We start from the raw sequence: 16,579 nt of genomic DNA, 5'->3' as shown, positions 1-16,579 counted from the left end.
CTGAATGAGGGTGGTGTGGTGTCAGTAATAGCAACAGGCACCGTGTTCCACCAAAGACACTGCCAGTGCTAGGTCTTGAAGTTGAGCATAGAGACCCACTTGAACTGGGCTGAGTTTGCTCCATCAGTGATTACACAGTGTATCTAAAATATAAAATAAATTTTATGACTCATACTTTTCAGAAAATAGATGTCCTTTGGGAGAACTCTCAGAAAAATTCTGGTGGAAACTTAACTGTTCTTAGCTGACCAAAACTTTCCTGATATGGTAGAGCTGCCTTTAATTTAAGACCAAATGGATGCTAATTGTAGATGTCTTTGCTGAACTTTATAAAATCAGTCTTGCTTTTGACTTGTGAAGGGTTGTCTATTTTCAGTTTTAGATTTTAGCAGCATCTATGTATTTCAGAGAAAAAATTAATTCAGTAGTGTTAAAAAACCACACTCAACCATTTAGCATTGACAGTGCTTTCTCCTGCATAACTTTTTGTTCCCTTTAAGGCTGATTTCATCTCAGAGGAATTTGTTTCATCTTTGCCCTCCTTAGGAAAAAATGATCATATTATGTATCAAGGGTTGCATAAGAGAATTAATTTAGAGCGGGCAATTAATTTTTCTGAGGAGAATTTTATGTTCTCATACTCCTGCATAAGATCTAAATGTTGTCTTATAAAATAGAGATAATCCTTTCATTTTATTTTTGTGGTATCTTTATACAGATTTGGCTACATCGTTTTATATCGAAATAATTCCATTTTGTATGAAGGAAGATGTATTTCATAACTGAGGCACTAAAGAGTTAAAGACGGATTTCCCAGTACTTCCAACATGGACGACAAGTCTTTGAACAGATCACTTCACCCGCCACCCACAGCCAGTCTGAAAAAGGAAATTGCTGAATGAGCTACTTTTTAATTCATGACAAAACAGTGGTGGAAAGTACTTTGCTTTAGGGGAAGGCACAAGAAATGATAAAATCCTTCTTAGTGAAGAAGTAGCCGCAGAGATAGATGTGATGCAAACTCATCTTCAGGTTTCACCCCTTTTGTAAGAATAGTGTCAGAGCTGTAAACTCACTCAGTGGGTCCAGCAGGTCCACCGCATATGCACGTCCAGCATAAGGCAGGCATGCATACAAACCAACAGCAGTATTTCAGATGACCCTTAAGCACTTAGAATATGGATCTGCCACCACAGCACAGCTAATGTAGCAACACTGAGTTAAAGGGTTTTCTGTTCCTTGAAGTTTGCAGCACCGCCACTGGCACTGTAATTCTTGGATGCAGTATCCTGAAGTGCTGTGGCTGCTTGGTGCCTGGCTCAACATGTGTGCATGCTTGTGGGGTGATTCCACCCTCTTTCTTCCACTCATGGCCTCTATTCTAAATAATTTCAGGTTTCCAACAAACCGAGACAAAAAGAGCCAGAAATGACGAGTATGCAGGCAGAGTGAGTAGCTATGTAAATGCTGGGCACTTAAATGGATAGCAGAGCTGCCAGAAACAGTGCTTACCTTAACAGGGAGCTCTGACAGACTGGGATGCCTCCCAGTGGAACTGACATGAAAAACCCACACCTTTTTTTCACACAGGCTCACAAAACAAGATTAGGCAAATTGATCTGATACAGCAAAACTGGCACAAACCCAGCAGGTTAAAACTTCTAAGTGGAAGAGAATCTCTTTATCTCAATGAGCAGTCTACTCACACAGTGAGTACTCAGCACAGTGGTATCATCTCCTCTTGAGGCACACGCAAGGGCCAGCATTAACCCTAATTACTTCTACGGAAGACTATACCCCTAGACAGTCTGTGGGCTCTGAGTACTGAGAGAAGATGCTCTTTTTCTGCTTAAAGTAATTTCCTTCCATAGCTTTTGTGCCAATTTTGAATTATGAGATCAATTAGTTTAATCGTGTTTTTTCATGTGATTGTCATAAGAAGATGCTTATTTCTAGTCCAGTGACACTGTAAGACAAAGACACGCTGCAAATTGTTCTGCTTACAATTGTCAATGTTCCTGAAAAAAACCCTTGATCTTTACCAAACATACCAGTATATTGGTTCTCAATGTACTGGCATGAAAGTATTTCTTTTGTAAATGGGTGCATCCAAATTTTCAGATTTTTCAGCTGTTCTAATACTTTGTAAAGCGTTAGGTACAGACTTGTGATTTCACACTGCAAATAGGCACTCATTTGCAAACATCCTAGCTTGCGTGTTTCCATGTACAAGAAATCAGAGATGCTGAAATCTTTGCAATTTCCCATTTACAATTAAAATTGAAATACCAACATGTAGTATGAAACTCTTAGTTTATCATGAGTAATAATGTAATTACTTAGATAATAAAATCACAGACAATTTTTAAAATTGAGAATCGAAGCCTTTCTTCTCTCTGCTTGGGTCTGATTTGTGTTATTTGAACTAATGTCTGGAATAATATGTTGATATGTCTAAGCAGCAGGTCTGTGCATTTCCCCCCCTCCGCCCCTTTTTTAACCTCCAACTCCCAGCAACTGCAATTTCATTCTGCACTAATGCCTTTAAGGAAGAAGACAAAGAATCCTTTTACACTGCTCATAATGTAAGGCATTCTTTCATTTTCAGATTACAATTTGACCTGCGGATTGTGCAAAAAGAGATAAAAAAGGACCCAAGTCACATCTGTAAGCTCTTAAAAAAGGCTGACCAGAAGTAACATGCCAACTGTAATGCTACATGGGTTCTATAGGAAGCAAGATAAGAAATCCACCTCTTTCAAAGCTGATTTAAGGTAGAATAGGTGTGACTTACAGTTGCCAGCCTCTGTTGGTGTCAGCACTTACTCTGCACCAGATGTAATTAATTCATGCTTCAAACAAGGAGGTAGCTCTAAAGACTATTTGATAAAATGGAAAGCAACTAGAAAAATTAGCCATGAAATACATCTTTATCATCAGTGGGCTTTACAGCCTTTGGCACCACTTGTTTGAAAGCTTGTAAGAGTGTATCATTGTTCAGAGGTTCTTGAGGCTAATGCAAATGATGATGACTATGCTGTATTAAAATCTCGTACCTTGCAGCCTTCACATGTGATGACTCCATAGTGTATTCCAGAGGATTTATCACCACAAATTTTGCATGGTATCACTTCAATTTGTGCTGAAAGAGAAAACAACACAGATATTTTAGGTATATAATTGTACTTAATTTCTTTTTTTCCTCAAAATGAGATCTTTAGAAATAGAGAGTAGATAACCAGATGAACCCCAACAATACACAAATGCTTTGTATTGTATGTCTCTTTCTGAATGTTTTAATTTGGCAAATTTTAAATGCTTCACATCATGTAGTTTCTGCCACATCCCACAAAACTCAACATTTTAAAATGTCTCACTACTAGTAAGTTTTTTCTCATATTCCTTTTTTAAATTTTTTTTTACTTGTTAATTTTATAATTATTATTACTAATGACAGTCATTAGAGGTTCTAAACAACAATCTGGATTGTCCTTTCCTACATACTTCAAATATTTGTGACATTCCATTTTTCTGAGGTAGAAATACAGGGTGTATTTTGATGCCCTTTTGAAAACAGAGTAGAGATGATGAAGTTTTCACTCTCTTCAAATTATGTTCAAGACATGAAGATACTAATACCACTGTCAGAGACAGGCAGGTAAAAGCTTGCTTAATCTTCCTCTCTTCAAACTACTTGCTTTAACACTGGGTTATTGGCAGGCAAGGCCCACAGATGGAGTTTAGGTAGCCAGTGGCTGTGTGCTGGGACAGTCAGGTACAGTCTGAAAAATGTTTAAATATGGATGTGCTCCAGATCCTTTTATAAACATATGGTCATCTGATTTCATTATCTTTCAGATTTTTTTTTTTTTTTGCTAACACAACTCTTTGATTCTCTCAATTACTTTCAGTCCTGTGTCTTTCCTTTGATGATGCTCTAAGAGCACATACTTAGACACGTAAGGAAAAACTGTGCCTTTATTTAAGTCAGATGAACTGAGAAGAAATGTTAAACTTATTTTCTCTCCCTTTCATTTTCTTCTGCTTAGGATGCATGCCTCCCTGTATTCTCCTCCTATGTGGAAGCAGCAGCACACTTGCAAAGTACTCCTGGCAGATGCTGTTTCTCCATGCCCAGGGCAGGAACAGCAGCAGTTCTCTGCAGCTCACGTCACCCATCAAATCCTTGAGTAGAAAAGCTTTTTTAGTACAGCTAGCCAAAGCACAAGGATAGGCAAGTGTTAGTACTGTTAACAAGACACATTTAACTCTAAAATGGATTGAGACAGGGAAACAAAATTATTGTCCAGATGCTGATCCTAAAAAGAGCATCCCATTTCAAACTTGTGGGCTGTTGAAAAGATTAAAAAAACTGGAAAAAAACCCATGCTTAAAACTTTCTGCATATTGTAAGCTAAGCTCTAAGTATGCTTGCACAGTGGATACTGTGAAAATATAATCATATATCCTGGATTATGCCCTGTTTCTACTTATGATTATAATTTGTCTCTTTTAGCAGAAGCTGGAAGTTTCCTTCCTACCACTTCCTTCCTCCCACCACCTTGTAGCTAAACCACCAAAACTCAGCATTGTGTCCCAGTGAGCCACCACCACACTTCCCACTGAAAGTTGCATTGCATACCCTACTCCTTTATCCTGCTATTTAGTGTAGAGGCTTAAGGGGTAAACTGCACGGGGGGAACACTAGCAGGTCCTTTACTTTGGGAAGTCAATTAACTATTCCCTCGGGATAGCATATTCCAAGGGATCCAGGCAAGAGGAACTTATATGGATGGCTGAAGATACTTTTGCTCCCCACTGTGAGCTTATTTTCCTGACATACTCTTTCTGATCTAGCATAATTTTAGGCTCAGGCAAGTAAACCAGTTTTAAAACTGCACCTAATCCATGCTGTACGGAGGGAACTCCTTAACAAAGAAGAACTTGCAGTTCTTTGGAAATTTTTCCAGGTTGGTTCTTCTCAAAAATTCCTTTGCCTTATGCCCACTGGGATAAAAAAGCCACTTAAATATGCGCCTCCAGGCACTGCTGTTTGTGAGGCTACTTTGAGTAACTGCTCACAGGTCTCTGCTTGAGAGTCATATGGATGGAGAAGAACTCAGCTCTGGGACCATGTGTTGCTTTATGTTTCATTGACATATGTCAATGTCAGAGGCAGGAACTACAATGAGAAGAGAAAGAAATCTGCAGGAAATCTGCAGACAAGACAGAGAAAAAAAGCCACCATAAAAATATCAAGGTAAATTTAATGTGACTTGCATATACCATTTGTAACTTTGATAGGAACAGAGAAAGAATTGATCCTGTTATGCTGATTGCATTTTAGCACAGTACTTTTAGCACAGTTTGCATTTAGCAAACAATAATTCCATGCATGAGTCTCAATTATAAGCTCTACATTCGTGGTATTTGTGGATCAAGCCCCTAAATGCTAAAGCTTTGGGTTTCAATTAATATGTAAAAAATATTTTAGACTTGCGTTAACTCAAACCTTTCAGTTAATTCAAACCTTTATTTGAAAATAACCATTCTATAAATTAGTAAATTCAGGTTTGTCTAGGAAATTTCTATCATTTCTCATTAAGAGAACTCACACAGAAAATACATCCTTAGGACACACAAGGCATTTAAATAAATTTGGAAAAGTGTGTTTTGCTATGGTCCCCGACATTTCTTTCATAAAACAGCCGAACAATTTCAGGATTCCTAACAGAAATCTTGATTGTACAGGCCAGATAAAAAAGAAACCACTGTATTCCCAGAAGGGTCTTGAGATACTGTAATGAACATAGAGCATACCATGTTTCTTTTGCAGGTCACAGACTGCAGAATATTCTGAGTTGAAAGGGACACACAAGAATCTGCAAGTTCTACTCTTAAGTGGGTGGTCTGTATGGGGATTGAACACACCACCTTGGTATTAGTAGTGGACACAGGGTACTACACTTTTTGCACATTCTGGTTTTATTTGCCCACCTATGATCCTATGTTATTTTTCTTACTCCCTTCACCTATTAAACCAACAAACAGTTCAGGGAACTGTATATCTGACTCTCTTTACAGCCATTATAAAATAAGCAGCTTTCTTCTGAACTCCTTAAAAATATAAAATGCATTGACCAAGTGCCACTTCCTAAATATTGAGGGCAAAAATTGAATGAACAAACAACAGTGGAGTTGACACAACGGTAACAGCACAGGAACAGAACTTACACTGGGAAAAATCCCATGTGGCAAACTTGAAGAAGGAATTAGAGCAAAACTACTTTGAAAGTCTTTCCACTTGTCTTCTTATCCATTTTTACTCTCCTTTCCTAAGTGTAATAAGTACATTGGATCTAGTACTATAATTTAACAATTTATGAATACCAGAAAGTTGTTACATTTGTGATGATTCAGGGTTACAGAGGAGATGAGATTTTCAGATGGGTTTAATGTCTTTTATTAGAGCAAGAGATAGATTATTTTTAAAAGAAATGCTTTTGGACCCTTAACTTTTTATCAAAACTTAGATAGGAGCAAAGGACTTCAAGCCTCTGCAAGGCTGGATGTTTCTCTGTGAAGCAAAGGCAGTTGTGAGCTAAAAAAGGTAACAATTTTAAGAGCAGTGATGTAATGTTGGAGATAATGATATATTTTAGATCACAAGATATTTTATTTTCTGCAGACCTGATTATTTCAATTAATTAAAACAATTGAAAAATTACAAAATTATTGTAAAAAAATGGTAAATTTGTAAATTAACAAAACCCCTGGATTTTCACTGGGTTATTACAAGATTCGTGATGCAATTTCCTGGATGCCAGAAAAATACTGTACACTTTGTTGCCATGAATGCCAGCCCAGCACTCAGTGAAACACTAAGAGATTAGGAATCTGACAAAGGTAAGCAAATTGCTACCTAGAAGCTTGTTTTTTCTTTAATTTGGACAAAACAGAGTAGCTGAAGTGCATAACAAGCACAAGTGTTCAGAGCTTTCCCAGATTTTTTTGAATGGTTCACAGGCAAGGATGACAGCAGAAGAGAAGCAGAACTGCCTGTATCCTCTGCTGGGCAGTGATGACTAACACAAAGTACAGCCCATTGTCCAGATCCCAAAAGACAGAACTCAGGTGCCTTGCCAGAAGCTATGGCTCAAAACGTGATCCCTGAAAGTCTGTGCTCATAGAGGTCAGAAGAGCCAAAGGACCAGTAAACTCTGATGGCTCACCTAACACTCTGTATATCTGTATAGAAGCATTTTCGTTGCCTCTCAATGTGAACGTCGCTATATTAATCCATGAACTCTTTTCCCCAGTAACTCAAATTAATGGAAATTATGTGTGTAACTTCAAAGGATGGTACTACAGTAACACAAATCATTACACAACACAAACATGTTGACAAACTGATGATTTGGGCTCCACATGTAAGTTAAATCAAAGTTATTTAACTAAATTATCAAGGCCTTATCCTGGGCCCCCTAAAGAGCTCAGAAACTTGCCCTATTCATAGGGAAAGATTTAAGTACATAATATATGCTGAATTATTATGGTACAGTTTCTGTTTCCCTCAAAGACTCAAGCAATGGTTCTGCTGATCCTGCACACTTTCCCTAAAGAGATTATTATGTTAATCCCAAATATTATACTACCCAAGCTATCCTATATTTGACTTCATCATATCCAGTGTTCTGCAAATAATCTCTAGCAGCTTTAGCTAGTGTTTATATAAGCGGGTCAGGATGACTGAGTATTGGTGACCATGTTTTCTGTGCAGCACTCTAAAACATTGGAAGTGCACTTGGCCAAAAAATACTGTCTACACAGAAAATACATAGCAAAGTTCTTTCCTATAAGAATTATATTTAGTATTTACTCTGCCAAAATGTTTGTCACAATTTCACTTAAAATATTTTATAATATATCGGGCATTTAGCAGGACATATTATCTTCCCTCTCTACTTCTCTTTACTCAGAAAGCTACTTAGATTGTGCCAGGATTTCTGACCTATTGTTTCCTGAATACAACAATCCATGTCTGCATTCTTTTCCCTTCTGTATAAATGGACTAATGAACTCTGCAAAGCAAGAGTTCAGATTCCATGATAAATACTTACTGTCTATTTTGCATGTCGAAGTTGGCTGAAATGGTCATACAGTAGTCAGGACCTTAATTTTTTGTGTCAGATATGCACAGATCTCTGCTGTACAGTTACAAAGCCGAGCAGCACAGAGAAAGATGCTGCAGGAACATATTGTGAAGACCTGTTTTCCAGGCTGTGGGATCACATACAACCTTATCTTTCCTCACACCCAGCCAAGTGTTAATGCTTGCTGGAGTGGGATGGAAATGAACTTAAAAGTTAATTCATCTCATAGTGGAAGGAGGGTGTAGTGGTTATTTTTAGCTCTGTCTGTAGCAGCACCCTCTTCTCCAGCTTTTTGCTATCGGACTGCAGCTGCAGCACACTGACAATCTTTGCATCCCTCCTCTCCTCCCCCCTTTACCTGCCCAGATTCATTTGAATGTCCACAAATTCCTACACTTTCAGTAACACTCAAACATAGAAGTCTACACCATGCAACATCTTCAAGGGAAATGAGGACTGTTGCGTTGTTAGATTAGAGCACTGCAGCAAAATGAGGGTCTAAATGGCTTTATCTGGCACTTTGTGTGGCTGCCATCACAGTCAAAGGAAGAGTTTCCTATCCACTTTTCTGCACCACTTTTCTTGCAATTATAATTAAACCTTACTTTAGACACAATATAACTCCTACAAGGCAAAATTGTGAGAGACACAAGCAATAAAAAATAAATAATAGTGATTTCAACTTGAAATTACTCTGAAATCGTTCTGATGTTGCCTTCTTAAAACTTCCTGAACTTCTTCATATTTCCTCATATTTTTTGATTATCACTATGGATTTTCACTTTTGCACATTCCTATTTAAATCTTTGCTCCATCTTTTGAAAAGCATTTAAATCAGCTGGAGATATTCTTGGATTTGCATCTGTTGCTGTTTCAAAAAAATGTTGTACTTACCAGCTGTCTACTTACCAATTTAATCTGCCATCTTTTAAAGACAGTAGGAAGAATTAATCTTAGTAAAACTCCAAGTACAGTTGTCTCAAGGGTAGACTTGTACAACATGTTTAATAGCTCCCTCTTTATTTTTCACTGTAATGTCCCATAATGTTAAGGAAGTGGAGAATAAAAATATGTCAACTCACCAGTTGCATTAGTTTTTATATTGGTTTGAATATCACACATTTTGTTGCAAATAAATAAGACTTCCAGGAGCAGAACAGTAGTCTTTCTACTAGTCCACTTACTCAGAGTTACACCTGTGCTATTGCAAAAGTGGAGTCTTAACAGACTGTATTAACAAGATTAAATGGAAGAAGTAATAAGGTACAGATTGTTCCATGTCATTAAAGCAGGGAAGAAGGCTGCTGGAGGCACTAAGTAATGAAAAAATATTTCCTTTTGATACTCTATTCATGTATGCATTTCCTATTTCATTGCAATGATTTTAATTTTTTTTTCCCTTGAAATTCTGAATAAATCTCAGCTTTCCTTTGTCATCAGTTTTTGTTCCACATATATATAAAACCATGGAGGATTAGAGTGGCAGATATAAGATGCCAAATTATTACAGATAAAATCCCCATGTTGTGAAACGTCATGAACCTACATCTTGCCTACTTTCAGCCAGAGTTAAAAAGTAAGTTTTCTTTCAGTGTTTTTAGATGTCATGTGACAGACCTGTCTGAATTGCCCCTCTTGAATCCCAGTTACTCTTAGGTTGTACAGAAAAGGGGATCTTAAGGGTAATCTCTCAGTATGAATCTCTTAACAGAGCTGCTCAGAGCCTGGAACTACTACATTTTTTTTCCCCCTAGCCTTCTATAATGGTTAGAACTGCATTTTGTTTCATAGGTTACATGTGCAAAGGCATGCAGTGGCTGATATGCAGCCAGTGTGGTGCAGCTGAACACAAAGCAAGATTTACACAGGCTTTCTGTCAAGAATAAGACAAAGCAAAACAGTACGTAAGAAGAGAGCATTTCTACAAGACAACTAATACATTACATGCACTGCCTCCTACTAATTCACTTTTCCCTTTTGAGTCTTTGTGGACTTCCTGTGCTTTGAAAGAATTCCTCTTGCCTCCTTGTTACATATTCCCAGGCTATTCTGTGGCACTGTTACCCCACTTCCAGGTAACCTTTCCTTTTTAATCCATTTTCTCATGCCCTAATCTTTTGCATAAAGGAGTTGTCGGAATAAGGGATGATTCAGATTCTAACAGTTCTGTATTGCTAACTTTGCATATCAATTTCCTTGGAATTCATGCCAAAGATAAAACTGAGAGAACTTAATTTTCAAGATTCAGCTAGCCTGATACATACAGAAGACTGTTAATCATACATACTACTGGGGAAAAAAAAAAGTTAAAAATTGCCATCTCAGCCATCTTTGCTTTGAATGCTTGCTTAGTTTAGATAAAACAGTTGAAGGATTTTCAAATAAAGAAATGCACGCAAGAGGAAATATTAGGGGAGAGTTCTGAAGTTTATGAAAATAAGCAGAATTATTGGAGATTGGGAGAAGTACAGAAAACAAATACATCAGCTGATAATAGTCAGGCTGAAAAAAAAATTTTCATAATAATACAGAAAACATTATTTGAAGGATAGTAAGGATGAGTTAATTACTTGCAACAACTCACTTAAATTTGCATAAGCATTACACTGCTATTTTTTTCATGTCTGTTCCTAGAATCAGTCACATATAGTCACATACATGTGTTGGTCTGGGTTTATAACCTTAAATACAGTCTCCAACTCTTGGCCTGTGGCATTTTGATGAATAAACATTTTCTGGCTTGGTAAAAAACAGTTCACTCTCTATTATTTCATTAATTGAAGCCCTTTGATGTTATGGAGCATAACTTTTCCTGACTGGGTAAATAATTGGTGTATAATTTTCCTTCTGTTGCAACGGTGTTTCATTCTGCTGAAGTACTGATTGCCTAAGAAGATCTTTAAGTCTCACTGTTTCATAAAATATTAGAGTTTCCCATTAGGCACACCACTTTCCTCTCAGATAAAAAACATGGATCAAAGAAATGGCCAAAAGAAATGAACAATATTTAAGTGGGTTTTTTTCCCCCTCTTTTCCCTCTGTAATTTGTGTAACTGAAAATTAGTTCTGCATGAGTCAGAAAGAAATCATAGATTGCTGCCAAATACTGTGTATCCTTCTGATGCACGATTTAGTATCAAACTGGTACTCCAGATGACTCCAGCTTTCAAATCCAGAACTGCCATTGACTGGTAGCTTAATAAACCCCACTGTATGTCCTGCTGGGAATGCTCTGCCTCTACAGGGATCAGGGTGTAAGGACTTGAAGAGCACAATGAACTGCCTCTAACATCGTGGAAACAGGAAGTTCTTGTAAAATAAACCACCACAACAGGAACTTAAGAAAATCACAGATGGCAAATAGGGAGGCATTAATACCAGACCTAAATGGAGGTGAAGGTTTGGAATTGGCACATTGGACAAATTCCACTGTGCAGACAGTGGGAAGAGAGCAGATAGCAACAACAGGAAGATGCCAGGCCTGGTGAGGCAGATCTGGGTAACCTATCCAGACAAAAAGTCCTACCATGGCAAACTGTGAGAAAGGAAACAGCTGCTTACACATATGCCATTCCAAATTGTGGGAACAGTATCTCTGCCTCATGGATAGTGGGGACCTGGTCCTGCAAATGAAGGGTACCTCCAGAAGAACACTTTGGGACCCCCAGCACTGACCGAAGCAGTGTGCAGAAGAACAAGCAGGATGCCAGAGGAATCCATGTGGTGGGATCTCTTGCTGATTCTCTCACTCTTTGTCTTCCCCCTCTTCCTCCTATTACCATTTCTGCCTCCACCTCACACTAACAATTAAATATAATCTGTACTATTGATTTTGGTCTTGTTTGCACCTTAATTTAGTCAAAGGCATCTCTTAACAACTGGATCCTTACACAGAGCAGGCAGAACTTGGATGTGGAAATCTATGCAATATTTACTTTTTGAAATGAGACCTGAATTCAGGAAGAAAATGGAAGTATTTTAACTCTTACAGAAATATAATGATACAATGTAATTTTCAGTTTGTACTTCTAGAAATATACTCCACCGACTCTCAGCTGGAAAAAGCCCTATGTTGAAAAATGATTTCAAGAGGCAAAAAATACAAAATGAATACTCCACTCATCTACAGTACAGGCTAAAGCCAGCTCTGAAATCCATACATTATAAGCTTCCTTTTGACCATGAAGCTATTCCATGAGCTGGTCTAATAGCCTGAACGAACAGACAAACTCAATAAAAGGCATCACCATGCACCTAGTGTTCTTTTTAACTGTTTGAACACAAAGAGATCATAGAATCATAGAATAGTTTGGGTTGGAAGGGATCTTCAAAGGTCATCTAGTTCCAGCCTTCCTGCAACGAGCATAGAAAAGTCATATTTGCACATTCATGACAAAATATTACCGGATTGTGTTCAAAAGGAAAAAGATTTCTTTTTTTGTATGATAAATATTTTTGAGGTAAGGGGTTATAGAGAAATGGGGTGGAGTTTCTAGGGCTTTTTAATTCTTTACTACCCATATTGAGGTGGGGATATGTTTTCAGGAGGGAGGCAGGGCCAGCAGCGGCAGGGTTGCCATTTTTTTATGGGCTCTAGGTAGGAGGTATGCAAGTTTTGGGATCAGCCTGGCACATCCAGCCCCTCTCTGCCACTGGCAGTCTTTTCTCCATTCCTCTGAGCTGCGTCTTTTTTGGTTTGGTGCTACAAGACACAGAAGAAAGAGAGCAGCAGCGGTGTGGACCGGAGCCCAGCCCAGCTGCGCGGGGCTGAGCTGCAGCTGCAGCAACCACAGCTGCAGCCAGAACTGCCATGTCTCCACTCCTGCTCTAACAGAGCAAGGCCCAGGAGAAGGTCCACTGACCTGCTTCAGAGGCCTCTCAGGTCCCACCAAGTTTTGTCTTCTCTCTGTTCTTGAGGTGGTTTTTGGGGGGGGGGGGAAGTTGAGCTGTGACTCTCCCCGACATTATACTGCCTTTGTTTTCCCAAAAACCAAGTGGCCCGCACAAGACCAGTCACCATTTTTACCTTTGTCTGGGAAAGCCACATTGGGCACTGTTTTTGGGAAGTGCTTTTGTTTGTTCAGTGATAAACACTCTTTTGTGCAAAACACTCTCTCTTTTCTATGCTCTTTTATTAATATTTTTGTGGTTATTGTGATTTTTCACTGGAGTGTGACTCCAGCTTATAATCTTTCCTCCACTATCAGAAAAGGGTGGGGGAAATGGAGTAGCTTGAGTGGGTTTAATTTTCCTCCTGTGTTTTAAACTACCACATTAAGAAAGGAAGGAATTTGACACCACTGAATACTTTGCAATATAGCCTTATTCCTACATGAGTTAGTTCTTTCAGTCTAATTTGTGGAGCAGTTAATTGCATCTTATAACATCCACAATCACAGAATGAACTATGGAAATGAGGAATGTAAACAATTTATCCCTGTAATTTAGAAAGCAAATAAACTATTGAAACTTTTGCACAGAAACCGATTACTAAAGTATAGTAAAAAGCTCCCAGAAAACTAATAGCATTCTCCTGAAAGACAAATATATTAAAATTCAAAAACTGAGTATTACTTTTTTCTTGGTAAAAACTACTAATACTCAACAACATGGTCTGCTGAAGCCACCCTGTGCAATTCTGTAGCTCAGGGAGTCCTTCAGCTTATGGTAGATAAAGTCTGGCTTGGTTGATAGCTGAGGTAAAAATTATTTAGATAAAGCAAAGAAAATCTTTTATTAATAGGCCATCACCTTAGAGATAATAAATGTGGAGAGCAGGACGAAGGTGCAGTGGAATTTACTTCCACCTAGCAACCTTACTCTTGTGAAAAGCAGACACAAGATGCACCCTGTCTTGGTTCTGGTCAGATTGTTATTTTTTTCAATAGACAAGAGGGGCCACGGGTAGGATATGGAGGTTATTCTCTACCACCTATTCTCTACCACCTCATGTTGTTGTTGGGGGAGGAGGAAAGGGAGTCTTGTCTGGGAAGAAGGGGCTCCTTCTGGTTGAGTGAGTGTGGCAGAAGGAGTAGTCAGGTAAAGCTGGCTCTAAACTGGAGTGTGCAATTGGGAAATGCTGTTTCCAAGCACTCACGTGTGAATCCTTTGCCTATCTTATACACATAGTTATTTATATTGATCTCATTGCTCTTTCCAGTAAATTGCTCTCATCCCGCTCTGCTCTGCACCAAGGCAGCCTCACTCTAAGTACTGTGTGCAGTTTTGGGATTAAGCTGTTAGAGAGCACCCAAAGAAGGGGACCAGGATGGGGAAGGGCTTTGAGGGGAAGCTGGATGAGGAGTGGCTGAGGTGCTTTGGTTTGTTCAGGCTGGGAGGAAGCGGAGGAGCAGGCACTTATGATCTCTTCACTCTTGTGGCCAGGGAGAGCACTCAGGAAACAGCGCGAAGCCAAGTCAGACGAGGTTTAGGTTAGATATAAGGAAAAGAGCACAGTATTGAATGGGTATATCCTATTCCTTATCATACACCAGCCCCTGGGAAAGCTGAAAAAAACAACGGACAGCTTAAAACTACGTTAAAAGCAATGGGTGGGGACGACCTTCACACACTGGGACTTTCATTTAGCCAAGGCCACCTCGTTAGCTACCACTAGAGGCTCCACCAATTGAGCTGAGCTGGCCCTGCCCAATCAAAATCTTCACAGATCACAGATGGGATAATGTCCCTGTGTGGTGCATCTGATGAATGTGCTAGGGGAGACAGTTTGGATTAGTCCAGCTTTAAGCTAAGACAAACCTGTCCGTGGGACTGTTTTTGCTCAATGACCTTGGTGCACTTGGTATTTAATGCAGTTGGATGGGGAATTTGATTTTTAGGTGAGAGCAGTCTGTAATGTTTCGTTGTATAATGTTAGTAGCTGAATGCCATGGTAGCATGGACAGTGAGTATGGGCTGCTCCAGACACACGGCTCATGAGCTCGTGATGCAGCTTGCAACCACCTGGCAGCACCCCAGCCCTCCTGCTCTGGAAGACAGACAGAAACCACAGCCATGGGCTCAATGAGCTCAACAGATACCTTGGAAGGACAGATATTGACTACAGAAATTATGCTTGTGTATATATCTGTCTATATATGTATATAGTTGGAAGGTGTAGGATCAAGGTATGATATTGATGGTATAGGATACAGTCTGGATAATGTCTTAGTTATGGTCAGGACAGGGTTCATGATTTGCAGTAGCCAGGAGACGACATGGCTAGGATCCAGAAATTATTCTATACCACCTCAAATCATTGCCAGGGGCATGAGTAAGGGTCTCTTCTGGGAAGAATGTGTTCCTTCCAGTCAGGTAAATGGGGTAGACAGAGTGGTCCTGTAGCTGTGGTTCTGAGGCTGAGAGTGGTTGGGTAACATGCATTCTGAGCAACCACGTGTGAATTTTTTGCCTTTTACACGTTGTTGTTATTATTGTTGCTGTTACTGCTAATTGTCTTACCATGTTGCTGTTTCCAGTAAATTGTTCTTATCTCAACCTGTTATCTTTACTTTTTGTGCCTTCAATTCCCCTCTCCATCCTCCCATAACGGGGGAGGGGAGAGAGTGAGTGGCACATGCAGAATCTCAGTGGGAGCACTAAACTGCGAAGTACCATTCCTAAAGAATGCCACACCCATAGACAGAACTATTTTTCTGCTGCTGCTCCTGGGAGTTTTATCAAACTTTATCAAAGTATCCAGCCGTCTGGATACTTGTCTGGGGACTGAAAGAAATGGAAAAAAAAAAAAAGTGTGTTTATCTGTGCACAGGGAAGACTACTGGCATGCAGGGTGGCCAAAGTCAGTGAAGCTGTGCCAAACGATATTAATTATATTGACTGTGGGTCAGCTCCTCTTTTCATTTATTCTGATGTCACACAACAGTTAGAAAATAAAGTAGAGTGTTATAAAAAGGCTGTAAGTAATTGTATGATTCTCCCTCTGAAGGCTGCCTATGATATATCCCCCGGTCTTAACTGCCAGAACTGTAGAAAATTGAGCAGCAGCTTCTAGATTGTGGCCCTCACTATTATGAAGAAGGTGCTTCTGCTCATTTATTTTAGGAAGTAGGTATTGTCCTTGGGGAATGTGATCAGATGAACCTCGCTCTGTCTTTTGCTTTGTATATTCTTCAGCCATGCAAGCTCTGATCAACCTTTCAAGTGCCCTTTCGGATGTTGGCCTTCCTCCTTTGCAGATACAGAACAGAAAGAAAAGTCTTACTGTATCCTGAAATCCTTGTTATCTGTAAATCTAAGTCTCTGCAGCCCTAGGGACATTTCAACAATGTGAATCAAGTTCTATTTCACTTGCAAGCTAAAGACAGAAAAATGGTGATGCTACTTTCTAGTTTAAAGAAAAATCAATAGAAACTTTAAAAGAATGCTAGTGCTTTAATCAGAGCTGCTATGTATGATAGAATATG

The 16,579-nt window shown here is 39.1% G+C and overlaps 1 protein-coding gene across 2 annotated transcripts in view; it reads right to left on the bottom strand.

The window, feature by feature from the left end:
* Positions 1 to 16,579, bottom strand: part of RORB (RAR related orphan receptor B) — a 127,089-nt gene that overhangs the window by 30,446 nt on the left and 80,064 nt on the right. Inside the window, exons 1-2 of one of the 2 annotated variants that reach the window (XM_041422198.1) lie at positions 9,236 to 9,275; positions 3,057 to 3,142 (exon numbers count right to left, since the gene is read on the bottom strand). In XM_041422198.1, coding sequence (XP_041278132.1) covers positions 3,057 to 3,142; positions 9,236 to 9,275 — 126 coding nt within the window. Of the gene's footprint in view, positions 1 to 3,056; positions 3,143 to 9,235; positions 9,276 to 16,579 lie in introns of those variants that run through there. The other variant, XM_041422199.1, reaches the window with a different exon arrangement.

The sequence above is a fragment of the Onychostruthus taczanowskii genome, unplaced genomic scaffold (genome assembly GCF_017590055.1).
Source record: "Onychostruthus taczanowskii isolate IOZ18803 unplaced genomic scaffold, ASM1759005v1 scaffold72, whole genome shotgun sequence".
Taxonomy (NCBI): domain Eukaryota; kingdom Metazoa; phylum Chordata; class Aves; order Passeriformes; family Passeridae; genus Onychostruthus; species Onychostruthus taczanowskii.
This window is presented reverse-complemented; position numbering and strand designations above follow the sequence as displayed.